Raw genomic sequence first — 27,395 nt, 5'->3', positions numbered from 1 at the left:
TGAGTGAAAAGTACCTTGTTTCCCTCTGAAATGTGGTGGAATATAACATCAAATGAGAGTATTTGTCTAAGTTACTTCAAAATTGGACTTTAGTGAACGTACTTAGTTACTTTCCACCACTGGTACAAAGAATAAGAAGCCAAACCTTCAAACTGAGAGGGTGCTGCTCAGTGAATCTCGTCTCCATCAGCGTCGTCAGCGGTTTTTCTTCCTGCTGAAGCGGCGGATAAACGCCACAGTGACATCTGCAGGCCGCGAGGAAACATGGCTCCCGTTTCACTTCTCACAGTTTGTATTTTACAAACACAAAAAGGCCAAAAGGAAAATGAAAATCTCTTATCAAAAAATGTTTTATTCAATAGAATCAATGCCTCAACAGAAGAGATGCTTTGGTGACTTATGAATTTTCACTGAAAACATGAAGCCTGCGGACCTAAAACCTGCCGAGTTTTCATTTAGTTTACGACTAAACTGTAACAAACATTCAGAGAAAGCAGCTTTGGAGTCACGTGTCCGGCAAACCACCGTCCTCCAAACGCAGCGGGAGTCCCACAAAGACAAACATAAAACACTTTACGAGCTACAAATGAAGCCATTTCACAAATATCTGAGGACGAAACGTTTAATTAAAATTAAAAAATACATAGGGCGTTTTGTTGTCCATGACCTATCTCCCCACTTTCTGAGAGAATATTTATGTCTTCAAAGGGTTTAAAACAAGAAAAATATTTTACAATTAAAACAAAAACATGTGCGTTGTGTCCATCTATGGAAGCTATGTTTCTGTATGGGGCTGAGTTGATTGTACTGACGAAGGTGAATGTCTAGATGTAGTCCTGTGGACCGGGGCCGGGCTACTGCAGCTCAACAGGCGTGGCGGGGAGGCGGGGGTGGAGATGGGAGGCGGAGACTGAGATGGTTGGACGAACATCAGTACAACGCGTCGCTGTTACTGCTTCGAGGCCTCTTGATCTTCTCAATGTTCTTCAGGATCATGTCGTGTAACGTTACCTTCACAGAAAAAGACAACAGTGTGTGTCAGCTGCGTGCTTCTGTGAAACGAACTCTAACAGTTCGAGACATGAGGAATAAAGAAGGTGACGTACGTATTGATTCCGCAGCTCCGAAACTATGATCTTCAGACTGATGTATTCCTTCTCATCAATCTCGGTTACTGTGCGCCGATAGTCCTCCTGGTGAAAGACAAACGTGTGAGCCACAGTCTCACAGTCAAAGTCCAACATCCACACTACATTTTCCTTCTCCTTTTACCGCTTTGTGGCCTGAAATTACTGAAATCAAAGGACCCCTTTTGTCCCACCGTTTTTGCTTTTTGTAATACTCTCTGGCTGTAACGACTTAATTTTCCCGGTTTGGATCAATAAAGTCTCATCTTATAAAAATCGATGTGTCGACTTCTTTCATATCTGCTCTGTTCTGTATTTTGTTCTCTCAGCATCTTGAACTTTGTGGCTTAACTCTTTTCAGATACTCTTCACTTACCACATGTGGATATTTTGCTATTTTAGAAACCAGCTTTGCCCGTGTGATGTAGTATCTAGAGGTAAAGAAGACAGACAGACTTTAGGCTTTGACAGGTGACGTCACAGCTCGCTGCGTCGAACACCTTCATGACTCAGACCAACCTTGATATCTGGTCGAGGTAAGAGGCTGCCTCCCCTTCGACTGTCCTGAGTTCAGCTACCGTCTCCTCCTGGATGGACACTCCGAAGTTGTTGCCATCCTCTATCCTGGGGATAAGAAGCTGAACCCACATTTTGACCTGCAGAAGAAAAGAAAACTGTCAGGAGAATACGACATCCGGGAAGCTGTCAGTCGAGTCGAGATGCACAGACGCTCATTAACACATCTTCATTAGTCCTACGCTTATTTTACAAATTTCCAGCTGCAGCAACACAATTCAAGACCTGGAACTCGTGTCGAGTCACTGCTGCTGATCCCGTAAGTCATAACAACACTGAGATAAACTACAGATGCAGGAGGACGGTCAGTGGTTAAAGACATCACTTACTGTGTTACATTTCTCTATGAGTGTCCTGATCTCTGGCTTGACCTTTTCAATAAGATCAACAAGGTTTCCGTTGCTCTTCATCATCCCACCAGGCATGACGAAGACCTTGGTGCCAGTCACTGGGCGACACAAGACGGACAGAAAGGAGGGTAAAAGAATTCAGTTTCAAACACATAAAAGGGTCCAGGAATGATTGTCATATGTGGAGGATGCCAACAAACAGTGTAAGAAAAAGACTATAAAACATCTTTAAATTGAACATTTTCTTGCAAACTTGCTTCCATAATTTGAGATACTACACAGTCAAAGCATCGCTCATACCCAAACATAAGGAGGCTACAGCAGATGTCAATGATTAACCGTTAATCGTTGAACCACTGAGAAGATTTTTTATTTACGCCATCGAGATCTACTGTGACGGAACGCATCGACAAACACTTTGGAGAGGAGACGGACGAGCTAAAGTCAAGCTAGCCAGAGCGGTCACGCTAATTCTGACCGCCAACAGAAAGGATCTCGGTCTTGAATAAAAAGGTCCATCTCTGCTGGGATCCTTCCCATAATGCCGTCAGACACTTGTGAGCCTCTCAGTGGCAAAAACAAACACTTTTAGAGGATTTATATTGACGGTGTGCAAACACCAGGAGGGATCACACTGCAGATCGTTTTGCAGCTGCCGGCTGCAGAGCTCTCGCTCGAAAGTCACTTGGACACAAAAACATGGGAAAACAGGGTTTATAAGCAGATAGTACTCGACCAGAAATCAATGTTCTTGATCCTTGGACTTTAAATTGTGCTTGTCTATCCAACAGTCTTATACTCACCCATGTCCTCTCCTGCTCCGTCCTCAAGCTTTCTCTTTTTGGCATTTTGCTGTAAAAAACACATAAAAGCGGGATCTCACCTCTGCTCTGCACACAGTAGTTATCATGAGCACTGAAGGTTTAATTCAACTCTAAACTGGAGCCTCACCGCTTCTAGTCCGTCATGCAGGTTTGAGAGCAGGATGGGGTCTGGCACCGTCAGGTTTATCTCAGAGTGGATCTCCTTCAGTTCAGTGATGTTTATAATTGGATCCTGAAAAATAAAATGGATACTAGCTGTAGTGCTTTTCTTCAAATTATTCTCTGTGACTTGACAAGATTACAGGTTAGGTGATATGACAGTTACACTGTGAGGCCTTAAATGTAACCGACCTTAAGGAAGTGATCAAGTTCCAGTAACTTCTTTGGGAAAAAATTCGCAACTAGATCTTCTGCCTGAAAGAAATGCAAATTTTTAGTCGAGTCTGGCTTGAAAGACCAAGCAGCTTTTGATAGCCGTGTGTGTAACAGTGCTCACAGGACATTTCTTTTTACATGCTAACAGATACTTACTTCTGAAGTGATACGTTCCCTGAAAGCATCAACCTGCAAACACATCAGACAAGAGTTCATTTATCAGACCGGCTGTAAATAACCATATGCAAAACCACTAATTTTCCTTTGCTTAACGCGGTTGAAGGTTTAATCACAAATGAAGTAGGTTTCTTTAGTCATCGCCATGACTCTATGAACAATGCTGGTGCATCAGTACAAGAGGCAAAAGCTAAAACATTAGGTAACATGACGCAGGTATGATAACGGCAGCTTGTTGAGTTGGCTAACTTGGCAGCTAAGGCCTTTTTTGTTCATGTGGTCTTTCAACAATAACTGTTATTTACACACAAAGCAATGTAACATAAACTTCGCGTAACTACTCGCGAAACTAACATCTGGGTGGCACAGCATTTGTTGGCGGGTTTGACAGGTGTATTGTTCCCGGCGGGAAACAAGCCGGTTAGCCGCTGCTAGCTGCTATTAGCCTGGCCTTATCAGGGCTATCACATCATGCTACCAAACGTGGCTAACATGCTAGCAAGCAAATAGAAACAACATCACGTCTACAATCGGAAGAAGACTTTCCAAAAGACAAACCTGACCTTGGTTTTAATTTCATTGTCCACCTTGAGGAGTGAAGACATCTTATGTGATCAAACAGGCGAAGAACGATTGTCCCGACAACATTAAATTCACCTGTAAACGTGTGGCTTACTCCTTGTCAGCCACACTTGTGAGCTTAATGATGACGTCTTTGACATGCGACGCGAGCGATGATTTCGCTGCGCATGCGCGAAACGTCACCGTATTTTTCTAGACGCAGCTGACGATGTAAACAAGAAAAGACAGTCGAGGGCAACAGGGATCAAATAGGCCGGTGTCATCGCAAATGATAGCCATTAGATACTCATAAACGGCTGACATGGGGCTGCCTGTTACTATCAAAGTCAATTTCCGGGGGAATGTGAAGAGATTTCTGGCCCAGGATTTGGATAAATTGGAGTGGGAATCCGTTGAAGCCTGGGTAAGCTGTTAGCAGAGCGTGTTGGCTAAACGCTGGCGCAGTTTGGTGAAAAGCAGGCCCAGACATGGCCTAGCCACGTAAACAATAGACCACCTGAAGGACAGCCGATACAGTCGCGACAAAATGTGTATAAGTGTTTATTTTGAAGGCAGCCAGCACGTTGTAAAATACGGAGGGGAAGGGGAACCCGCTCAGGCTGCTGTGATGCGTTTGTACAGTAGCTTAGCTGTACAGGTATTTCTCAGCGTGCCATTATTATTGATGTTTTCATAACACGTGTGAGGCGGAAAAAAAAGTTCAGATTTCACAAGATGGTGTTTGCTAAGGGTTTGATCTCAACACTTTCACATTATATTTCAGATCAAAGCATCTTTCGGGATCAACCACTTTCAAGTCAAATACTTTGATGAGGACAACGAAGAGGTAAGAGAGTGTGTGACTGTGTGTACTGCTGCAGTGTTTTTACAGTCACATTTAATGTGATGTTTGGTTGTTTGACTCATTCTGACCTCCTTCACTCTTCATTTCAGATTTGCATAAACAGTCAAGGTGAGGAAATTACTTGATCTTAATCTAATGAAGCCTCTAAGGTGTAATATAACAAAAAAAAAAAAACATTAAATAGCAACTTTGCTTAATGGCTTCCCCGTCAATTTTCCAAGCAACTAACTGCTGATTTGTTTTATTTCAGATGAATATGAGGAAGCCATCAAGGTACTGCTGGATTACATTTAACCGCACAAGTCAATGTTATTACAGAGCGACAAAAGCAGAGAATATGTGAAACTTTAGCGAACGTTGTTGTTGTCGCAGTAGTCCAACATTCACTGCAAATATGAAGCAAGACAAGAAAATGCTTCTCGTTAAGTGTTGTTAGTCTTTACATACGTGACAAAATATGACAGGTATGCGTGTACTGGTTGTAGTACAGTGTACAGTGTAGCAGCTCTCACATAGTCACAGCTGTAGAGAAACTAAAGGAAATCAAATAGAAAAGCTTCTGATGTATAATCGGAAACAGTTTATGTTCTCAAAAGTCTTATAATATCAGTATATTTCCTTGAATGGGCCACACGTTACTTGCATGGTGTATATCTCTGCATCAGTCCCCTGCAGTGTGTGTTTCATGCTTGTTTGTTCAGAGTGCCGAGAAGCAGGGGAACCAGTTGCACATGAACGTGTACAAGATGAAAGGGCAGGCCTGCGGGGGCCCGCTGAAGACGGAGGTGAAGGAGCTGAAAGGAGACCTCCGGCCTGCTCCTCCTTATCCGTCGAGGGTCAAAACAGTGGATAAAGGCACACAGGTCACCCCGGAGAGAGAAGCTGTAAGGAACCAAACAGATTCTCCTCCTCTTCCTCATCTTAGACACTCTTTTTAGCCTTTGAGGATTTGTGGGTTTTACTACAGCTCACTTCTCTCTAATTGTTTAAATCAGACTCAGCTCAAATATTTAAGGTAACTGAAGCAAAGCTTTGATGCAAGTCTGACGTATTTTGACACAGGTGACAGTAAAGGACACCAAGGGGAACAAACCAGAAGACGAGCCGCCTCCCATGTGGTTCAGATCGTACATGGAGAAAGTAAGATTTAAACTGGATGCTTAACATTGCCGTCTCTGAATTAAAGCTCATTTTAACTTCTACTAACATAAATCAAACTCTCTTTTCATAGTTCAAAGATGAGGTGGTGAAAGAGGTAGTGGAGAGGATGTGCAGTGACTTTTCTGGCCAATGTTGCACCCACAAATCACCTGATGGTCACCATGAGGCCGGCGGGGCGAGTGGTGGTCCTATAGGGCCCAGACCAGGCCCCTCCACCTCGAACGGATCTCTTGGCTACACCCCAAACTGCAGCAGCTGCAACAAGCTCACCTCTGAAGGGGCCTACAAGTGCAGGTCAGCATGGTGCACATTCTAATCTAAGAAGACATATTTTGAGGAAAATAAAGGGAAGTTGCATTTCTAAATACGGATTTCGACTTGCTTTTCGTGTTCTGTGCTCTCTGAGCAGCTTGATGGGTATCCGTATTGATGTTTTTGTTTTTCCCGGCCAGCGTGTGCCCGTCCTGCATCTTGTGTGAGATGTGCAGACATAGCCATGACCCCAGCCACAACCTCGTGAGAACCAAGACCCCTCTCTCCATCCCTGAGCACGGAATGTCGGGAGAGTTGAGGTAAACCCCCAAGACTGAGGATAAATCTTCCCAATTGTGGAAACACTAAGACATCTCTTTGCTGATGACTGTGCTAGCCATTTTCCCTTTGACTTCTTCCGCAGTAATGGAGGAAAACATGAATATAACTAGATGTGAAGCAGGATTGCAAAAATGTTTTAGCAGCCAGATTACTGTAAACGTTGAATTATGAGCGTGTATGTGTGTTGTTCTTGGAAAATAAACTTTTGATAGTCAACAAATAGGTGTTCCTGATGACATTTCAAACCAGGTTCCCAAGGCGAGGAGACAGGACAGTGCGCAAGGCCGAGCGACAGCGCCTCAAAGCTGAAAGGAGGCAGTTAAGAGCTGAAGTGAAGGAAATCAAGAAGAAACTGAGACTGGAGAAGAGGGGGCTGCAGTGGAGTGGGCCCTCTACCTCAGGCAGAGCCAACCTGACTAACATGACCTCCGCGTCAACCCAGGTCCCAGCCCTGCCCCCCCCTGCTGCCTCAGAAACAGCCTCAGGTCCAGCCCCAGCCCAAGGTCCCATCCCTGCCCCGGTCCCTGATCCCCAGGCCTCCAGTCCAGAGTAAGCGCCACCTCGGAAGGGCGTCCGACAGTGCTGGGTACCTCGAACCCAGCATGGATGCAATAAAGTCTTTTTTTTCCAAGAAAAGAAATCAAAATATGCCATCTTTGTAATCTAGTCTGTATGAGTGTATCGCTGGCTGCTCTGGGGTGGTGGAAAATTTTGGAACTACCTCAATGTGAAAACTGCTGCTGCTGCTTCATAGATTTTCTAAGAAAAATTGCTTTTAAGCTGCAAAAAAAAGAGAAAAAAATCTGGGGTCCTGCTTTTTTGATTCGTAGAGAACAAAAGAGATGGGTATTATAAGAAACCAGGGCTATTTTCAACAATGCTCTGTACACTTGAAACTAGGGGTCCCGGGGTCTCGCACACGTCCTTGGTGCCCACTATGGCTGCCTTGTTTCTGGATGAAAATCTGCCGGACGGCACCCGTCTGGAGCCTGGTACCAAGTTCATCAAATACTGGAAGATGAGGAACTCGGGCACTATCAGCTGGACCTCAGAGACTAAGGTATCCCTCCCACCCTCCGAGAGGACAGGCTCCACTCTCTCTTTGCCCCCCCCACCCCCACCCCCCCGCTTCACTTCCACCTCGAGTCCCCACTCAGCTCATTGCCTACTTCTTATCCACTAACACCAGCAAAGATTTCTTAGCCAGCCTGATACAACTAATGCCCCTTTTGTCCGAGATGTTTATTATTTAAATTCAGTTGAATCTGTGTTGTGCTTTTAAGTTTTTAAGTCTTTGTCATCGTTTGAATGCGTGTGTGCGTGCGTGTGTGCGCGTGTGTGTGCATCCCTCACCTGAGTATTCTTTTTCTGCTGCGTGACTTTGGTTGCATGCTCTCGTCTTTGTGCTTTTTCGCATGTGTATTCCTATTTTGTGTTTTGTGTATGTGTGTACGTGCACCCAGCTAGTGTTCATGTGGGGGAACCTCGGCCTGGCGTCAGAGGAGAAGAGGGAGGTGCCGGTCCCCTTGCTGCTGCCCGGACAAGTGGGAGTGGTCAGTGTGGCCTTTGTGGCTCCTGTGATGGAGGGGACGTACACCTCCCACTGGCGGCTGGCGCACTGCGGGTGTCAGTTTGGCCCGCGTGTCTGGTGCAGCATCGTGGTCGAACACGGCGACGGCCGCAACGCGCTCGGGCATCAGAGCAAACGACTGGCAAGTCTGTTAACCAATGACACGCTGTGCTGCAGAACATCAGCTGCTGACATGTGCATCTACATTACGGCATTGTTTGTGACACCTGAGCAACTAAGTAGATATACTCAAGTAAAATTTTGTGGTACTTTGCTTGAGTATATCCATTTTATGTCACTTTCTACTTCACGTCGTTTCAGGGGGAAATATTTTGTTATGCTTCAGTACAGAATTACAGATCTCACACAGAAAACATTAGATAAGCTCAAAAAATAGCCCCTTTGTCACGCTTCAGAAGAGATGAGTGATTTTTCTTCTCAGATTGTTTCATTTAAATAATTTTTGACGCCAAAAGAAGAAGAATTTTCCAAAATTTCACAAAAAAAGCAAATAGTAGAGAAAATAAAATGAAATGTAAACAGATTGGTGGAGCAGAACTTTGTTTTTTCTTCTTTCCTCTCCCATTAATCACTTCATGACCCCTCAGACTTATTCAGTGGCTCATTGAAGGGCCCCGACCCCTAGGTTTAGAACCACAGGACAATACTTGACTGTATCCACAGCAGGTAAAATAATCTCCTCCTCAACCAGCTACAACAGTAACAGAGTTATTGGGTCACAGCTGACATGTGCTTTTACTTTGGATACTTTAAATACGTTTTGCTGATTTTAAAAGCAGGACTTTTACCTGTAACGGAGTATTTTTTCACTGTTGTATTAATGCTTTTATTTAAGTATCTGAGTGCTTCTTTCACCTTCTTTCTGAAAATAAAGGAAAAATGAAACGTAAATGAGATGTTTGTGATTAGGATTCGAAGAAAATCCTCAGATCCATCGAATCAGTGGAACTCAGAGGCTCGTCTGTCAATGCACGCTGCAGTCGTAGTAATGATGCCATTCTTGTGTGTGCTTCAGAAGGAGGAGGTGAGGCCAGCGGAGAAGGAGAAGGAGGTAAGGTCCAAGGACAGCGGCCCTGGCCTGTCTGTAGACCTGAACCATGAAGACTACTACTTCCCCTCAGTTGACCTGCTGACTGCACAGGTGCACACTCAGAGAGCTCTGGCGTTCAGCGCCATAAGACGCGTTTCAGTCACAGCTGCTTTTGTGTAGCCTCATCTTGCTGTTGCTCGTATGCTAAATGACAGTATGTAAGAAAACGTGCTGTAAACTGATCAGCGATCAGCCGGTCAGCGTTCATTCTCCCTGCGTGTCTTCTGTTTTTTAGGATCTACTGTCATTTGAGTTGCTGGATATAAATATTGTGCAAGAGTTGGAGAAGGTTCCTAACAACACCCCTGTGGGTAAGCAATATAATGACGCTTTAAACACAGGAGACGATGATTTAACCGCTTTCTGATCCAGCTTCCTTCCTTCCAGATTTGCCTCGGCTTTCGTTGGGAAAATTATGGCTTCACTGCATAAACATTGCTCTAGTTTCATGTTAATATTTGAGTGTGTTAACTGTGTCCGCTCTGCCTGATCTGTAGATTTGACACCCTGCATATCCCCCCTGCCCCATGATGCACCTGTGCTGGAGAAGGCGGTCACTTCACAGCTAAAAGAAGACACAGAGGTCACAGGGGTCAGGAAACTTTTTGGTAAGACAGACATAGTAAAACTTCCAGACTAATGTGTGAAAGAATTCAGACCTCTGTGTCCTGCTCCTCATCTCTGCTGCAGGCTAGCGGCTACATTAGCACTGCTAGCATAACGCACCTCAGCCTCAAACTAACCCTGACCCTGTATGTAAAGAGGGGCGACGTGACAGCTCCCCAAAAGTGGTAAACATTCTGATCGCCCCCTGGTGGCTGACGGCAGTACAGGTCATAAACTCCAAGCCCTCCATGTTAGCGGATGAAACATCGTATATTCAAGTATTTTTCAGCTAAGTTTGGTTTTAATTAGTAATTTAATGCCATCAAAAGGGAGTGTGACATCACGATTGACAGCTCATTTGTGCTCACGATTGAGTGTGTGGGCGGGACCTGAGGCTCCAACCCCCCCCAATCAGTACCGTCCAGACCATGATGATGTCACCAGCGCAAAATGGCAGCGCCCGTATCTGAGATATTTTGGTTTTATTTCTGTACAGTAAGGGCACATCGTCCATCTTTATATACAGTCAATGCGCGGAACTGTCAGCAGTTGAGTTGCATTGTGGGTAATGTAGGCACAGGGTTGTGCGAAAGAAGAACATGTGGAGTAAAAAAGGTGATTTCTCTGGTTCTTCTGCATCTATTTTAATCTTTGTTGTAATTTTACCAGGAGTGAAACTGAGGCATCAGAAGGAGCTGCTGGAGCCTGTGAGCCAAGAGGAGGACAGGGAGGAGGAGATCAGCGGAGCCCAGTTCCTCTGCGAGACCGTCATCCGCTCCCTCACCCTGGAGGAAGCCCCCGATCACAGACCACTACGCAGAGCCCCGCACAGCAGCCACAAACCACAGGGTGAGGGGCCCAAAGTCATGAAACAGAAATCCAGTACATTCATGTGTAAACAGGCACTCAGACCTTGTTTTTATGTTCATTAGTCGTTTCCCGGGGCCCCAGCTTTTGCTTCGAGCGAGCTGCAGAGGCTGAGAGGACTGAGACCCTGCAAGAAGGAAATGAGGAGATCTGTGCCGTCAGGCTTGAGAGTTCAGCTCTGCCGTCCGGCACAGGTCTCAACCAGATCACCCAGGAGGACGAGACAAAGCCAGGTCAGAGAGCAGGGTCCAGGATCCTCTGCGTCCCGTTCATGAAGATTTCAGCTCCACGTCTCAGCTTTTCTAGTCATTAATCATTTGAAACTCACCTGCAATTTTTAAAGATGCTCATTTTGGTGTTTTCCTTCTCACTTTAAGTTCTTCTGCTGGAACCAGCGAATGAAAACCTGCATATCAGCTCACATCATGATAACGAGGATGAAGAGGTCGTGGGCTTAGATGACGTGCAAAACATGAAGGATACTCAAGAAGAGAAAGAGGAGGGTGGGACCAGAGGAGAAGACTGGGAGGAGGTGAGGTTTTAACCTTCTCATACATGTTTTACAAAGACTTGATGAGGTTAAGAGTCTTTGTCATGTGATGAAGTCCATAACTGTCACTGTCTTCTCCTGCTGTGTCTCAGGTCAGCAGCCAGACCTCCTCAGTCTCCTCCTGCGACGATTACATCATTGTCCTCCCAGACTGCTTCGACACCAGCCGGCCTCTGGGCGAGTCCATGTACAGCTCCGCCATGTCGCAGCCCGACACTTCTGATGCTGATGCTGCTGCGACCTCAGCCGATCCAGGCGGACTGCAGGAGAGGGAGGAGGACTCTGAGTCAGGCAGTGCGGCGCCGCTGAGGGACAGGCAGGAGGAGCGGACGGAGGTGGTCGACACTGAGGAGCCATCCGTGAACACGTGGCCTCCACCTGTCCCTCCCACCCACAGCAGTGTGACCCAGATGCTGTGCGCCTCCCAAACCCTGGACGCCGTGACGCTCACCCCTGAAGTGGTGGCACCGCCGGTGCTGCCTGACCCCCTGCTGCCCCCACCGGCCCTCTACTCACCCAGGTTAGATGGGTCAGAGCGCTGTTAGCATGCATAAAGCAAACTTTTACAAATATCTGAACACTGACATGATTGATTTTACAGGTATTTTATATACATTTTATGATGATATGAGAGATTATAAAAGAAGAGGAGAATTTTAAACTGCATTACTCTACTTCAGATGTGCTTCCTGCACACATCGTGAAATATGCCAAAAGTTGGATATGAAACCAGCCGAACAGCTTTGAATATGATTTTGAAGTGTAGAAAAGATGCATTAAAGGTGCAGGTTAGCCAGAATCCCTTAAATGGTGTCTTTATCATCCGATTGTCAACAGTTCTTTCTCATGTGGTCACGTTTTCAATTAAAATAAGCAAATTAATTTGGATTTGAGCAAAACCTAAGAATGATCCTTTCTTTTTTAAAAAAATCTCCTTGCTCCATCCTCATGTGGTTTAATTCCTCTTTGTGTGCTGTCTGTTTCAGGTCTGAGGCACTGTACCTGGCTGAGGACCCCAGTCCTCCAGCCTGTGATCCGTATGAGCCACACCAACCGAGGGTCCATCTAAATGGTGAGTTTTACATGCATGACGGTATCATAGTGCGCATGTGTTTGTGACACGGCGGTGTCAGTTTAGCATCTTTATCACTGGTTAAAAAAAAAAACACGTACTTTGATTTAAACTCAGATCGTTAAACTCGAGTGTTGCCTCCTGTGTGACTTGCTCTGCTGCCCCGGATAAGCAGCATTTTGAGGAGTTTTTGGCTCCGTCGAGGTGAGAAAGGGAAACACATTCTGCTCTTTGTGGGAAGACAGGAAGTAAGATGGCAAGCAAGCTTTCAGAATTCGATGATTCAGCAAAATGCTCAGTTCCTCCTCTACTGTTATGCATGTTTGGTATGTTTCGTTATTTCCTTTTTTGTCTGCTCCGCAGTATCATCTGGTTTGTCAAGATCAGCAGGCTCAGCATCCAGTGCCTTTGAGACGTATAACCCCAGACCCAGCAACGCTTTGCAGCCAAGGTGCAACACAACAAAGAGTAAAACTTGATGTGATTCGCTTCTGTGGAGGAAATTGCTGCACTTTAGTGTCTCTTTTATCTGTTTTCATCAGGTTCTTATGCAACAGCCTGATCAATACATGAGGCAATGTGCTGCAACTGGAACACATTGTTCTCTGCAGTGTTGTTTTATAAACCAGCATAACCATGTTATTGTCTCTCTACAAGGGGCCAAGGAGGCATCACAGAGGGGCTTGTCAAAGGGGCCCTTTCTGTGGCAGCGTCCGCTTATAAAGCTCTCTTCACTGGACCAAACTGTTCAATACAGGTAACATCACACAGCCACCCTACATTTTTAAAGTCTAACCAACAAGAAGCAGAGTGTGTTAGTTCATTATTCTCATAAAAACAACCATCTAACACAGATCAGCTCAAGAGGAGGTTAAGGTTGGCGTCCTGCTGGTGAAGCCGTGAGCAGCTAACAAGCCAGATGTTGGTTGAGAGCAAAACTAATGAATGCTAATGTTGCTCTGTGTTAGCTGGATTTATGAATAGATAACCATTTTTAACAAGTTCGTCATAACAGCTTGTATGTCAGGTTGTTTCTGCAGCCTAATTGAAACTCCACGTTAAAACATGTGACTGTTAAAAGAACCTGATGATGATCATAACATTTAATCCACTGAGGGTAAAAGTTCAGCTGTGCAGCCCGTGTAGTTAGACAGGAAGCTCAGTGCATTGGTGTAACCCAAATTTTACCCTAAACTGTGTTAACAGCTCAACCTCGGTGCTCGCTGCCATACGGCACAGAACAACCAATGAGATCTGTGAACCAAACGATTTGTTTTAGGTATGAAATAAAATGCCAGTTCACTGTCTGACTGCCTGTGTTTTGCCCCCCCCGCCCGCCCTGGCAGCGAGGCATCGACCCCGCCACCAGGCAGGACCCTTCCATGATGGCGATGCTGCTGGAAATGGGCTTCAGAGACCAGCGGCTCAACCAGCGGCTGCTGAGGAAGCACGGCTACAGCCTGCTGCACACCGTCAATGAGCTGGTGCAGATGGCCGAGGACAGCCAGAACAAAGCTGTCAACACTCAGCACTGAGGGAGGGAAAGCTGTGGGAACAGGCCACTGTAAGGCTGGAGGAGAGTCCCGCGAAGGAAATCATTTGACTTTTAAACCTAATGTAAAGAGAATATTTAGATAACGATGCGTGTCTCTCACTCTCTCTCCAGTGTCTAGATTTATTTTGAGTTATTTAAAAAGAAGAGACAAAGAAAACCTATTTAAGATTCATACAACTGATTTTCCAAAGGGTGGATAGTTTATTTGGACCAAGAGTCATGACGATAAGACGCCAATGTCACTTGAAGTATAAAAATTCAAGAGGAGCATTTATTTCCTGAACATTCGAGAGGAAGAACGGCTTCTCCTGCCTTTGCCTTTAATTCAGCTTCAGTGTTCTGATGAAACTAATCCATAAACACACTTGTAAATTACTATGAATAGTGGTTAAAATGCCTTGTTTACCTGGAACATAGAGCCTCTTGTGTTGGTCAGAAGGAGCTAGTTTTGACGGGACGAAAGTGTGCATTTCAGCTCTTCATCGTAGTGTTCGTGTGGCTGTTGTAGCTGCTTCCTCGGCGCTGAAAAATAGTCGTCTTTTGACAGGGCTTGGCTAGACTCTTCTCACGAATAGCGCAGTGAAAATTAATATCGTTCCATGTCATAAAAAGATAGAAATGTTCTGAAAAGCCAGCTCTCGTTTTAAGACGATGCCACTGAAGCTACGTCCTGGGAGTCGAGGGTCGGCGGCGCAGTAGTAAGAACAGATATTTAAGATCTTTCTCGATTATCGTAGTGAAATCTGCCTAAACAATGCAATCTTCTTCTGTATCAGAGTACTGTTATTTTAGATGTTGACATGTGGAATGTATACAAAACTGTCCGAACGGCTCGCTGTTCAGACTCGGATGTTTTCTACCGCTTTTTAGGTGACACCTGCATGACAGGTAGAGGCTTTAGAGATGAGTCGTGTTCTTGTGGTCTTAGCACAGTCACAGTGGAAAATGTCCGCTTTGCGTCATCGTCGACGAACCCCCCCCCCCCCCGCCGCCTGCATCTTCACCGGTCAACCACAAAACCCAAACCTAGCAACAGTCATTTAGCCCGAATCCAAGGCGTGATGTCTCTAACAACACATTCCTCAATCTCATAGTGGAACCAAGTACATTTTCTTTCATTACATTGCCTTTACGAAAGATGATCATTAGTCGACTGAGATACACATGTGGTGATTTGACGTGTGGTTTGAGTTCATGTACGCTCTGTTCGTTTGGATTATTCCTCCTGTCTGTGTGTGTGTGGTTGAGGAGTTTCTGAACCATATTTTCTTGTGTCATGTTTTGCTCTACAGAGTAATTCTGAATATATCTACTACCGTATGCTTGTCAAATTATTCTTCTGCCACAGAGTATATACGTTAAATACCCTTCTACTCTCAATCCGCCAATAAACTATTTGCACATCTCTGTTGTCTCTTCTCTCTGCTAGTGAAATATGTCTCGATGTAGGTCACCATGCTGCACAAACTGTGTCTTCATACAGCATATAGTCAATTCTCTACTAGGTTAACCGGATGCTGTCAAAAGTACAGAGGTCAGAGTACTGATTATACTGCACTTTTGACAGGGTGAGGTTGGGTTTGGCATATTTTAATAGTACAATAAGGCACAATAACAGTTAAGTTGGCATTATTGTATAGTCTCAAAACCGCACCTTGAACAGGAGCTATGAAGTCTTGTTTTAAGAGCTTAATTATTGAACTTTATATTATTCTTACACAATATTAAATGAAGTTGTGTTTGACACAAATATTTAACATTTTTGGGAGGCAGAGTTCATAAGAGGATCATTACCACTCTCATGTCTGCGGTAAATGTGAAGCTGCAGCCAGCAGCTGCTTAGCTTAGCCTAGCTTAGCTTAGCACAAAGGCTGGAACTGGGTGGAAACTCTTGTTATGTAAAATTAGCTTGATAGCTAATTAGCAGATTTCCAAAAAAGTCAATCTTTTGCTTTGAGCTTGGAAATGATCGCAGCCATTGTTGAAAGAAATTAAGTCAACTGTCAACAGGAAGTGACAGCGTACACGCACCATGCACAGGATGTGGGGTGGTGGTCCCGAGGGGCCCAACAGCAGTTTTTTGCCCCTCTGGCCCCCAGAACAGGTGAATCCGGCCATGCTGAGGTGAATAAAAGAGGGTCAGATGATCTAACTCGTACTGTCTCTTACATGAAGATTATCTGCAGTTGATTTTATATCATTGTGAATGAATGTGTCGCAACGCTGCAGCCAATAAAAGACGCAAAGTTAATGAAAAGCAGCGCATGTGATCCGCAGCGGCTGCCGCAGAAGAAGGAAGCGTCGCTCCCACCTGCGTGTGTTTGATCAGGACTCGATTCAGCGTTTCCACACTGACATGGGAGAGAAGTCAGCAGATGTTTGACTCTGACATCTGGATTTAAAAGGTAAGAGCTCATTTCTCTCACCTCTGTCAGCTGAAGACATGCGGGATATTCACAGACGTTTAATGCGGAAGTTTGTCTTTTTAGTCTGTTTGACGCAGCGTGCTCTCAAGTTTCCGTCACAGTATAAAAACTTTTTAATGGTGAAGTATTTCAAATGTAATTGAAAGTCTAAACCCGCCACCAAAATTCAAATCGCAGGTTTGAGAGCCTGTAATACTCAAATTGAGGTCATACACACAGACAGCAAGTGCAGGAAGTACTCAGAGTACTAATACGAGGAAAAGTCCTGCAATAAAAACACTGCAACACAAGGACAAGTCCTGCGTATCATAATTATCAAAATATACTTAAAGCAAAGTAAAAGCAGTCATGAAGCAGTGTTTTGCTCTTATATCTGATGTTTTTGGATTAATATTACTGCTGTACCGATGTGTACATGGAGCTAATTAAAACTATATTAAATACAGCTGTGTTGTTTAATAAACAGCAATGCGTCATCTTCTATAAGATCCTCATCTGTAAACTAAGAACTACTGTAGTAACTGCAGCCGTGAAATGAATGTGACGTTAAATTTCCTCTGACTCCAGTAAAAGCATAAGAAATAACTCAATGAGTCTCAGGTATTTGTACTTGTACTTGAATTTGTAAGTTTAATACAAGTTTTGGCTTAGCGTGCACACACGTCTACCAAAGACATAAACATGGCTAAACTCTGGGTCAAAGTTTGTTCTCCTTCAGCGCTATCAGACTCCTCCAAGGCTCCTGTTATCTTCACCTTCAGGCAACAAGTGTGAAGGATCTCGAGACCCGTAGACTCCAAAGATGTCAATGCATGAGTTCAAATACTCAAATATAAAGTCCCCTTTGTTTATTACCACATTTATGACTAACTTGCAGTGATGTAATTGTACTTTTGACTACTGAAAGCCCAAATTCAGAATATCTAACAGAAGAATCTCCATTTCGTTTCATAACTTGTGTCACATTTGAACTTAAAAACCATAAAATAATGTCACTGGGTTGATTTTCCGTCACTCCCACACTGCGGACTCTGCTCGAGTAGCACAGAAATGAGCTTTTATTGGCCATTTAAAGGTTTGTGACAGGAAAACTGGCATTACAGGTCACTCAGGAGGCTTTCTGTGCAAACCCTCTGCTGGCTCTGCATACTGTAATTTGGAAGTTGAACTTGATGAGTGTGCGTTTAAGGTGCAGATTTCAGCTGTTTTGGTGTCTTGCTTTTCTTTTTCAGTGTCATGGTTACACCGGCGAAAAACAGCAAAACCTCAGAGGAACCTGAGCTGACAGATGAGACGGAGAAGGTGAAAACACTGAGGCGCTTCCCTTCATATGGAGCCATGAATGGAAACTCAACAGGAGACACCTGCCCGACATGTCGTGGCATCGGGCGAATTCCCAGAGGTTGGTTTTCTCCCATGTAAAATCTGTTTTTGGGATATCTGGACTGTCTATTTTCTCAATTTTGACTGTATTTTAAGGTAGTCAATGGAGACCATGTTGCATCAATCTCAAAATCCTCATCCTTTCACTTCACATTTGACAACTAAGGGAACTTTTGTGTTTAACCACATTCACTTTCACATCATTTTTATGGTGAAGACATTGTTTCCGGTTGTCTTGTTTGCATTGACAGGCCAGGAAAACCAGCTCGTTGCTGTAATCCCATGTAATGATGTAAGGCTGAAACCCAGACGCACGTAAGTGATATATGCCATATATATACTGATATACATATTACAGCACATGCTTATGTTTGTAGTGGCTGCATCACATCATTTGATATCAGCATTTTTGCCTGTTTGTGTTGCATTTCAGGAAGCTGTATGTGTGTGTCTCCATGGCTGTGTGTCTCCTCCTTTGCTGTCTGATCCTCTTCTTCCTCTTCCCCCGGAGTGTCACCCTGACGCCTGTGTCTGTGCTGTCAGTCATGGTCTACTTCACCCCAGATGCAGTTGAAATGGAGGTCACAGTGAGTAGTAGGAACACAAGCAATGCAAATCTGTGATGCCTCGGTGTTGTATTAAAATCACGTGTGCAGGGATCGTTTGGTGTCTGTGGTACAGTAACAAAAGGAACCACAAAGTTTAAATGCATATAGCTATACTAAAAAAAAAAAAATAATAATAAAAAAAAAAAAATAAATATATATATATATATATATATATATATATATATATATATATATATATATATATATATATATATATAGTACACATCCAAAATCCAAAAATGGATCCAAAAATGATTATGCTTAATAAATGCGTAACTAATGAGAAAATAATGCTGTAAAATTATCATTAACGGGCGGCACGGTGGCAGGTAGTGCGCGTGCCTCACAGCAAGAAGGTTGCTGGTTCGAACCCGGGGGTCGGGCAGGGCCTTTCTGTGTGAAGTTTGCATGTTCTTCCCGTGCATGCGTGGGTTCTCTCCGGGCACTCCGGCTTCCTCCCACAGACCAAAAACATGCTCATTAGGTTAATTGGTTTCTAAATTGTCTGTAGGTGTGAGTGTGAGTGTGTGTGTTGTCTGTCTGTGTGTCTGTGTATGTTGCCCTGCGATCGGCTGGCGACCGGTTCAGGGTGTACCCTGCCTCTCGCCCATTGCTAGCTGGGATAGGCTCCAGCCCCCCGCAACCCCGAAATGGGATGCGCGGGTAAAGAAGATGAATGAATGAATGAATGAATTATCATTAACAACAAAACATATCTTAAAACTAAGCAAAACGCAGTTACTGCACCCAAACAGCTTAAACAATGAAGCTAACTAGCATATGTGAACTCAAAGCTAGCTCCTTAGCTAAAGATACATTTATATGCTTTTTCCTAATTGAAATAAAAAAATAATTGATGATTCAACATGCTAATGATTCACTTAATTCACCACGTAAATAGGGTAACAGCTAAATCCAAACACGATGGAGGAAAAAAGTAACATAGCTAGTATGCTAAAGTTATAGCTAAACTAATACTGCTAAAAGCTAACTTTCCTAGCAAAGCAGTCACATTCTGACTCAAGGGAAATTTATGTGATTTGTTGTGGTTAAGCTAGCTTTTAGTCATATATTTAAATGTCTTAAACTATTTATGGATTTATTATATTAATTAGTTATAGTAAGTCACATGAACAAGAAAGCTAACAAAACAGATTCTCTTTGTATTTACTGCATGTTCCCTGAGGTAAACGTTAGATCTTAAGGTCTGTTTTCTTTTCGGGAAATTTTTTGAATTTCATAAAATAACATGTAATAATATATCAAATGCAGTGTACAATACACAGCACATAGTTTGGCTAACTACCCTCAAAACGTTTTGTTTTTACGTAACTACATTTACATAGCATTGCTAAAGTAGCCTAGCTTAGCAGTCAGCCTCTGACTGCAGTAAAAATAAAGTGTAAAATATTAGCTGAAAAAATTAATAGATATATGTGTACTACATGCACTGTAGCTTTGCTTAGACACCGTATTTTTAATGTACATGTCGTTCACATGACAGGCTGTAAACAGCTGCTGTGCGTGAAGGCCAAAGGTCCGTGAGACTTTTTAATGACAGAGCTCATCGTCCTATCGTCTGTCGCACCTGATGGCTTCTTTGTCTCCTCTCTTAGAATCTCATCAACATCAGCAATGACAACTTTGTCCCAGTTCAGATTGCCGCGTTTAACGTCCAGGGTCTGGTCTCTGATGCCATTGTGGGCAAGACCAAGATATCTAATATGACCACCCTCCAGTCCCGCTCAAAAAAATCGGTGAGTTTCAAACTGGATGAATCACATCAGAATGTGCGGCATTATTTACATATTGTATTTGTCATGCGGTGAATTTCTGACCTGTCTTTCTCAAACTTTTGCAGTATACCATTAAAATTTCCCTGCCCATCACTGATAAAGGCTTAAAGTAAGTTTAAAATAACCTCAGTTTTCGGATGTTGAAATGATTCAATACGACTTCCATCACTAGTGTTTATATGTCCAAAGCCAGCACATATCCAGACATCAGCTGCTTTGTCTCTTTCAGCTCTTACTGCAAGTCGAGCACTATCAAGATTCACACGTTGTTTCTGGAGCTGCAGTAAGTGTCGATCTCAATCTAAAAATGTGGCAGGAACTTTAGCATATCTCTAACCCACTGGGTGTGAAAGGCATCACTTTGTGCAGGGCTAAAAAACCGCAGGTGCACGACAGCATCTCTTAAAGAGCGGTCTTATCCATCAAAGTCAGATATTTAAATTTGAAATGTGTGTTTTTAATAAATCAAAAAGACGTGACGACCTTACATTCAACCTCTAGTCAGCTTATATTGGCCATGTATGACCTGTCAGAGGCCACAACGTGAATTAAATTTAACAGATTATTATTAATTTATGACACAGTTGGCCCTTCATGCTGCAAACTAGCCTGTTTTTGTTATGTACTGTACCACTGGGGGTGACATGGCATGCCTCGTTGAACAGGTCAACTTGTTATGAAACTTGAAAATGTGTAAAGTGATTTTTTTTTGGCCACTAGGGGGCAGCAGAATAAGATGAAAACACAACTTTGACATATTATCACCTTAAAAATTGATTATGAAACTTATGAACACAGCATTCATATTTGGAATACATGGAAACATGACGAAGCGGATGCAGACTCTGATAATGTTCTTCCTTCTTTTCTCCCCCAGAATGACCATGAATATTTCCTATCTCTCTCACACGGAGCAGCTGTCTGTGGACACCTTTGAATATATTGACTGTGGCACCAATTCAACAATCCCACATCCTGTGAGATGATGAAATCAATCTGAAAAACACCCGAGTGGGAGTGTGAAATAATGCATATTCTGGTTGCATCGCGCCCTTATCTCTTCTGTATGGGATGTGAATTTGTGAATGATGACTACTGTGAAAATGCATCTATTCTGTATGTTGTTTTAGCATACCTGAAGACTGTAATCAGTCACTACAATGTTATAGTTTAAAACTATTGATGCTTCAGATACTTATACTGTATGTGTATGAATGTTTTCTGCTCTTATTTGTGTGAAATTCACCTGTAAATCTGTATAATAGGCAAACATGCACAATTCCCTAAATGCAAAGTATGGAAAGTAAAATTTTAACTCATTTCACAGCAGCCTATTATTTGACATTTGTTGTGTAAATGGGATGTTAATCTCTGATCTGATCTGATGTCATTTGCACTTCATTAAACTGTGGCATTTTAGGTTCTGTGTGTTAAATTTTCTTTTTTTTTTTTTGACACCGTGAATCCTCCTCCATCAGCACATTGTGGAGGAAAATTGATCCTCATTGTGTTAAAGCGGTGCTGAATTAATGGCCGCTGCATTTTCTCATGTATCATTCATTCAATTCATAACCCATGAAAACCTCATGATGGTCACTACCATCATTCATCCAGATGTGTCACAATTTATATTTACATTTTGTAACTACTCCCAAATGACAAATTATACTCCTTTTCTCACAATTACTTTACAAAACATGAATCACTGCAGTATCTTAAAGTACACTACAGTATAAAAGGTCATTATAGTTAGCTCTTGACCCATTGAAACATTAAAATACTGCCTACATGTTAATGCATCAGTAATAATAATCCAGTGTTACATTAAAATAACAGGAGTGATTCTGCAGAATAAGGAGTACTTTTACTTGAAGTACACTTTGCTGAGAATGCTTGTGTACATCTAACATTTTTAATGCAGGGCTTTTACCTGTAAATATGTATTTTTATGTTGTGTATTATGAGCACTTCTTCTGTAACTGGTGGTTGAACTGTGCAGACGCTGGATTAAACTCCAGCAGAGCAGAGAGGTGTGCAGACAGATCACATGTTCGCAGCTCGGATGGAAAACGCATTTTATTCTGGCAAGTTGTGGAGTTAAATACTCCAGAAATCAATACTCAAAATTACCCTCTAATTATTCTTTTTAGGTCACCTCATGAGCACAAAAAACCATCTGGGTTAGGACCCTCAAACAAGACGTTAAGCAGCTCCAGTTGTTGAAGTTCTTGAGTGTGGACACACGGTGGAGCCAAGGCTTTGTTCGACTGCCGGTGATGTTTATTGTGGTAAATTACAAGATTCTTTGGATCAAGAAACCCTGTCAGCATTACTATTTTCAAGAACATACAAAGTACAAAATATACCCAGGACAATGTTTGCTTTAATCCTTATATTTATTCACTAAATGATATGAAAGACACAATTTATCCATAGACGAGAATTAAATGAGACCTGTCAATCCACAGAGGCAGTAATGGTTCAGTGGAGTGTAACTAAGTACTTTTCTTGAGTATTTACATGTTGTACTACTTCAACTCCTCTAAATCTCAGAGGGATTGTTGTGCTTTTTACTGCGCTACATGTATCTGAGAGCTGTAATTACAAATTACTTTTCAAATCAAGATTTTATTTGTCAAAATAAATGTTTAGTTTATGAAATCTGCATCATTATAGCATAACAGTATTCACAGTTGTAAGGATTAGCTGTACCTCGACAGCACTCTGATGCTGCTTCTGTCATGATGAATAAAAAGGCAGTGTGATAAATGTAACTTTTGCATAAGAAGTACTTTTACTTTCAAACTTTCAGAACAATTTGCAGCTGAGACTTTTACTTTATTTATTTATTTATTTTTCATTACTTCTAGTCACGTGAAAGATCTGAATACCTCCTGTGCGTGTGAACTCGTCAGCCAGGTGCAGCTGCTGGGCGCGTGCAGTTCGCCTTTGGAGCGGCAGGGGGCGTGGAGAAGCTTAGCCAGGTGGTCGTGACGTCACCGGGCTGGAGGTGCTGTGCGCTCGAGCCTCTCCGGGGCTCCTCAGTGCTGCTGGAGGAGGACCGGAGCGGATGTGACCGTCGGGACAAACATCAGTTGTTTACAAGTCAGCTATGGATGCGTTTAGCGCGTGTGGATGACGCACATTTAAAAGGTATGAACGACTGTGCTGGAGGACAGCTTTGACTGCGGTCATTTCAGTCTTTGGTTTAGGTTAAACCTGCATGCATTTTAATATCTGTAGCTCTCCTTCTGGCTGCTTATGGACGGGATAAAGTTGACCTCTCGGCTCGCTGTTTTGAAGTTTTTTAATTCATTTGCACACTTCATTTTATCAACATAGAATACAAACTATAGATGAATATCTTTCGTGCAAGAGCGGAAGAAAACTAACGTGTCTTATTCCCTGAGGAATCATTTCAAATGCAGTCAAGTGTTAAAAAACCTTCAAACATGACTGTGCGTTTTGCCTCCGTATAAACAATAATGGATGAATAATTGACTTTTACTATGCAGCATCAGGCTCATGAGAAAATCATAAATATCCTCCTGCAAACATGCAACGACTGTATTCCGTCCAAAGGCAGCTGTTTGATGGGCATCAGGATGTCAACAACAACCGGATTAGTGCTGCTGCAGCAGTCCTCATAGACAGTAGGCAGAGTGAATACAGTGAATACATATCATCCATCCACTGCATCGAAATCAATCTGCTCCAAGAAAAGCCTCTCAGGTTTAGCAGTCTTAAGAGGATTAAGCTCTAGATAACCTCAGCCACCCAATTAGCTGTTGCTTGGCTCTGTAATGTGGCACTGAAAGCCCAAGACATTTACTGTTTCAGAGAAGTTACTCAGGTATGCATGCAGGAACAGACTGAATAAGAGTTCACACAACAAGAAGCACCACGCTGATGAAACTTCAGCACTGCCTCTGATAATTATCAGTATCTCTTGTTCTGTATTCCTCAGCTGACGCTGTGAGATTCTTGCAAACACACATTCCTTAAGCACCATGGTCTTCTCATTAACGGTTAACTGTGTGTGTGTTTATGATAAGGTCTCCTGCACCATCTCCTCCCATCTGCCTCTGAGGACAGGGAGCAAATGCCAATCTATTGAAACAGGATTAAATCAGGAATCTGTCACCTCACCAGAGTAGGTGTGAATTGCTGGCTGCAGTCATGGGGAACCAGCTGACCGATATGGCTCCCAACACGCCGTCCTTCCTGCCAAGCTTCCAGTCTCTGCACGTGGTGGTTATCGGGCTCGACTCGGCCGGCAAAACCTCGCTGCTCTACAGGCTCAAACTGAAGGAGTTTGTGAAAACGATTCCCACCAAGGGCTTCAACACGGAGAAGATCAAGGTGGCCGTGGGGCCGTCGCGGACCATAAACTTCCAGGTGTGGGACGTGGGCGGTCAGGAGAAGCTGCGCCCGCTGTGGAAGTCTTACACCCGGCGGACAGACGGGATGGTGTTTGTGGTGGACTCCACTGAACTCGAGAGGATGGAGGAGGCCAAAGTGGAGCTCCACAAGATCACCCGCACCTCGGAGAACCAGGGGGTCCCCGTGCTCATCCTGGCCAACAAACAGGACCTGGATTCAGCCTTGTCCGTCAGTGAGGTGGAGAAGCTGCTTTCCGTCCACGAACTGAGCATGTACACGCTGCATCACGTGCAGAGCTGCAGCGCGGTGGACGGTCAGGGACTCCAGCCGGGCCTGGAGAAACTTTATGAGATGATCCTGAAGAGGAAGAAGATGGTGAAGCACAACAGGAACAGAAAGAGATGAACCCTCGGCTCACACGGCGGACATTTCCTGAGGAGATTTATCCACTGTGGAGACACTTCCAAACCTAATGGTCCCTTTTAATGGGAGAGCGATTTGTGCCAACAGAACAACAATTACACACGGCCTCGGGGTCAGGAGGAATGGATTTGCTCATAACAACTGAAGCAGTATTGACATATTCTTTGTTCTGCAAATGTGCAGCTGCCCTTTGAAAGATTAAGTTATAGATTTAAAGGGAACCTTGATAGCAGTTAGTCTTCACTAAGTGCTTTTTACACTTGTTTTAAAGAAGAATTCTAACAAGACGTTTGCCTGTTAGCTGTAGGACTAATATATGAGCACACGCATCCATGTGGCAGGTTTGTGGTGAATAAAGATATGAAATACGTTCAGAAATGTTCCCATAATCCTTTACTTCCCCTCTAAATGGCTGTTTCTGCTCCACGGATGCTTTCCCAAAATATTTATTCCACATTCTTGTGTTTGTGTCGGACAGAGGGCCTTTTTTTTGTAAATGATATGAAATGAGTTCAGCAGTGATGCAGCACCAAATGATATTAAATTTCATTGCCGCAGACCCAGTAATCCTGCTCTAAGTGCTTTCCCTTCATGGTCACAGAGGTTAAGTTTCAGTTACTATGACTATAGTGTTTATACAAATTGTACATTTTTGTAACACTGAAGACTTAATAAATCGAATCACTGTACAGAACGTCACTGCTTTCCTTGTAGTTAATGGAAGTGAATGAACGATCAGCTTCATGTTTTAGGCTTCATCTACAACAAGAGTTGAGCTCAAAGCTGCTGAAATTAATATTTTTATATAAGCAAAGGTTTGTAAGATGACGTGCATGTGGAAGGTCTCACCCGTAACAGAATTATCACTTCACTCTGCAGTTCCTCTTCAGAGCAATTTAGCATTTTTTTAGCTAATTGTTTTGGTTTTTCAGCCCACAACTTTGCTGTTTTGGTTCACTCTCGACTGCAGCAGGAGCCTGTTTTTAGTGAAAAACGCACTGTGGATAGCCCAGTGGTGAATTTCATGGAGCTTTTAGCAGCTAAAGATCCAGATAGTTCCCTCAAAAGCTGGTGGAAACCAAAAACAGAGCTTAAAAGAGAGTGAATATTACACTTAAATCTATCAGGTGGCCAGACACACGACTCCAAATGAATGTTAATGCTGCTCCACATCTGTTGCATCTGTAAATGTGCAAATATTTGCTAACAAATTCACTGTATCAGCAGAAAAGGTAATATGTTAGTGTTGTTTTCAAAGCTCGTTTCCTTTTTTTGGTTTTAATTTGGCTATAAAATGACTTTCATCCAAATTTTGGAGTTGCGACCCTCCTCCACATTCATGACTGAATCAGCAAATGAGGCAGTCAGAGAGGGGGAGTCCCCTCCTCCTCCTCCTCCTCCTCCCCCCACACAAGCCCAGACAATCCATTCACTTTGATTTCCACCTTCCAGTCTACCAGCTGCTGACATTCTAATTGCATCAATTAGTGGTGAGGTGGTTCAGAGGTGAGGTGGTTTAGTCCTCATGTGTGATCATGTGGGATTGAGGCCATCATCAGCAGACGTTCTGCTTTACGGTCCCTCTCCTGCACTGACCTCCAAACCGAAAATAGAATGAAGTGCAGCAGGTTTGAGCTGAGACATGTTTATACGTTCGATGACCTCAGATAATCACCATCTGATCAAAGAAGTACTGTCACTGGATTTCTGGTGTTTGAAATGCAAACAAACACAGAATCTCCTCTGATTTTTCAGCGTTACGTTGTTACCACTCAAATGCGACATTATGCAACAAACAGAAGGTCACTCATTGTTGACCTGCATGCTGTCAGTGTGTGTGTGTGTGTGTGTGTGTGTGTGTGTGTGGGTTTGCCCCTGCTGCACATTTGTCCTGCTCCAGATGATGAGACACTGACTCGTTACCCACTCAGATGCCTCCTGTTGAGACTTCTTAAATGCTGAATGTCAAAACATACATAAATGCATGCGCATATGATGTGAGCACACGAGCACACACGCACATCTTGACTCCTGCGACCTCGCCGTCCCCGTTATTAACGGCGGTGAGCTCATTAAAACTTTCAAGGGTGTCTTCTGCAGAATCATCTTGACACAGCAGCTGGTCCCTGAATAAATTAGCATCATGATGTGGCGTTTTCAACAGCTGAGACACACTGTGGGCATGTGGAAGCGTCGGTCAGCCAGCGGAAAACATTCTGTGACTGAGAATTAAAGGTGTAAAAGACGCTGTATTGCAGCTGAGGTGCTGTTTTGCTGACACTATGCTGCACCCTCTACTGACTTGCTGATTTGGAGCTGTGATCCATCCAGTGGGGTGAAAACCTGAGGGGGCTGCATGTGCATTGTGTTTTTGGCTTCTCTTTTTGCATGTTTCTGTCACATGCTGTGCAGTCTCACTGGTAGTCTCTGTGTTT

The 27,395-nt window shown here is 43.5% G+C and overlaps 4 protein-coding genes across 6 annotated transcripts; 3 read left to right on the top strand and 1 right to left on the bottom strand.

Moving 5' to 3' along the window:
• Positions 1 to 332: 332 nt before the first annotated feature.
• Positions 333 to 4,143, bottom strand: psme3 (proteasome activator subunit 3). Its single transcript, XM_076759301.1, has 10 exons — positions 3,993 to 4,143; positions 3,409 to 3,441; positions 3,229 to 3,291; positions 3,005 to 3,109; positions 2,857 to 2,905; positions 2,033 to 2,151; positions 1,647 to 1,783; positions 1,504 to 1,558; positions 1,107 to 1,193; positions 333 to 1,011 (listed from the first exon to the last, which is right to left on the bottom strand). Exons 1-10 carry the CDS (start codon positions 4,032 to 4,034, stop codon positions 931 to 933), a joined length of 771 nt encoding a protein of 256 aa, XP_076615416.1. The 5' UTR covers positions 4,035 to 4,143; the 3' UTR covers positions 333 to 930.
• Positions 4,144 to 4,165: 22 nt separating this feature from the next.
• nbr1a (NBR1 autophagy cargo receptor a) lies at positions 4,166 to 15,346 on the top strand. Of its 2 annotated transcripts, XM_076759299.1 has the most exons (22): positions 4,208 to 4,414; positions 4,775 to 4,837; positions 4,945 to 4,963; positions 5,106 to 5,128; positions 5,557 to 5,739; positions 5,918 to 5,995; positions 6,087 to 6,310; positions 6,469 to 6,588; positions 6,860 to 7,159; positions 7,511 to 7,670; positions 8,074 to 8,322; positions 9,217 to 9,342; positions 9,527 to 9,602; positions 9,789 to 9,899; positions 10,567 to 10,746; positions 10,830 to 10,997; positions 11,142 to 11,296; positions 11,407 to 11,834; positions 12,301 to 12,386; positions 12,750 to 12,837; positions 13,044 to 13,143; positions 13,733 to 15,346. In XM_076759299.1, exons 1-22 carry the CDS (start codon positions 4,313 to 4,315, stop codon positions 13,919 to 13,921), a joined length of 3,228 nt encoding a protein of 1,075 aa, XP_076615414.1. In that variant the 5' UTR covers positions 4,208 to 4,312; the 3' UTR covers positions 13,922 to 15,346. The 2 variants fall into 2 exon arrangements, with proteins under 2 accessions (XP_076615415.1, XP_076615414.1); XM_076759300.1 differs by lacking the exon at positions 4,945 to 4,963 and having other exon boundaries at positions 4,166 to 4,414; positions 4,775 to 4,847.
• A 790-nt stretch (positions 15,347 to 16,136) lies between these two features.
• tmem106a (transmembrane protein 106A) lies at positions 16,137 to 21,559 on the top strand. The gene is made up of 8 exons (XM_076760343.1): positions 16,137 to 16,346; positions 17,600 to 17,769; positions 18,002 to 18,065; positions 18,184 to 18,337; positions 19,975 to 20,115; positions 20,220 to 20,263; positions 20,384 to 20,437; positions 21,032 to 21,559. The coding sequence occupies exons 2-8, from the start codon at positions 17,604 to 17,606 to the stop codon at positions 21,138 to 21,140; spliced, it is 732 nt and encodes a 243-aa protein (XP_076616458.1). The 5' UTR covers positions 16,137 to 16,346; positions 17,600 to 17,603; the 3' UTR covers positions 21,141 to 21,559.
• A 1,638-nt stretch (positions 21,560 to 23,197) lies between these two features.
• arl4d (ADP-ribosylation factor-like 4D) lies at positions 23,198 to 25,652 on the top strand. 2 transcript variants are annotated; one of them, XM_076760839.1, is made up of 2 exons: positions 23,198 to 23,307; positions 24,210 to 25,652. In XM_076760839.1, the coding sequence occupies exon 2, from the start codon at positions 24,334 to 24,336 to the stop codon at positions 24,940 to 24,942; it is 609 nt and encodes a 202-aa protein (XP_076616954.1). In that variant the 5' UTR covers positions 23,198 to 23,307; positions 24,210 to 24,333; the 3' UTR covers positions 24,943 to 25,652. The 2 variants fall into 2 exon arrangements, with proteins under 2 accessions (XP_076616954.1, XP_076616955.1); XM_076760840.1 differs by lacking the exon at positions 23,198 to 23,307 and adding an exon at positions 23,678 to 23,886 and having other exon boundaries at positions 24,309 to 25,082.
• The last annotated feature ends 1,743 nt before the right edge of the window (positions 25,653 to 27,395 follow it).

Source organism: Chaetodon auriga, chromosome 20 (genome assembly GCF_051107435.1).
Source record: "Chaetodon auriga isolate fChaAug3 chromosome 20, fChaAug3.hap1, whole genome shotgun sequence".
Lineage (NCBI taxonomy): Eukaryota > Metazoa > Chordata > Actinopteri > Chaetodontiformes > Chaetodontidae > Chaetodon > Chaetodon auriga.
This window is presented reverse-complemented; position numbering and strand designations above follow the sequence as displayed.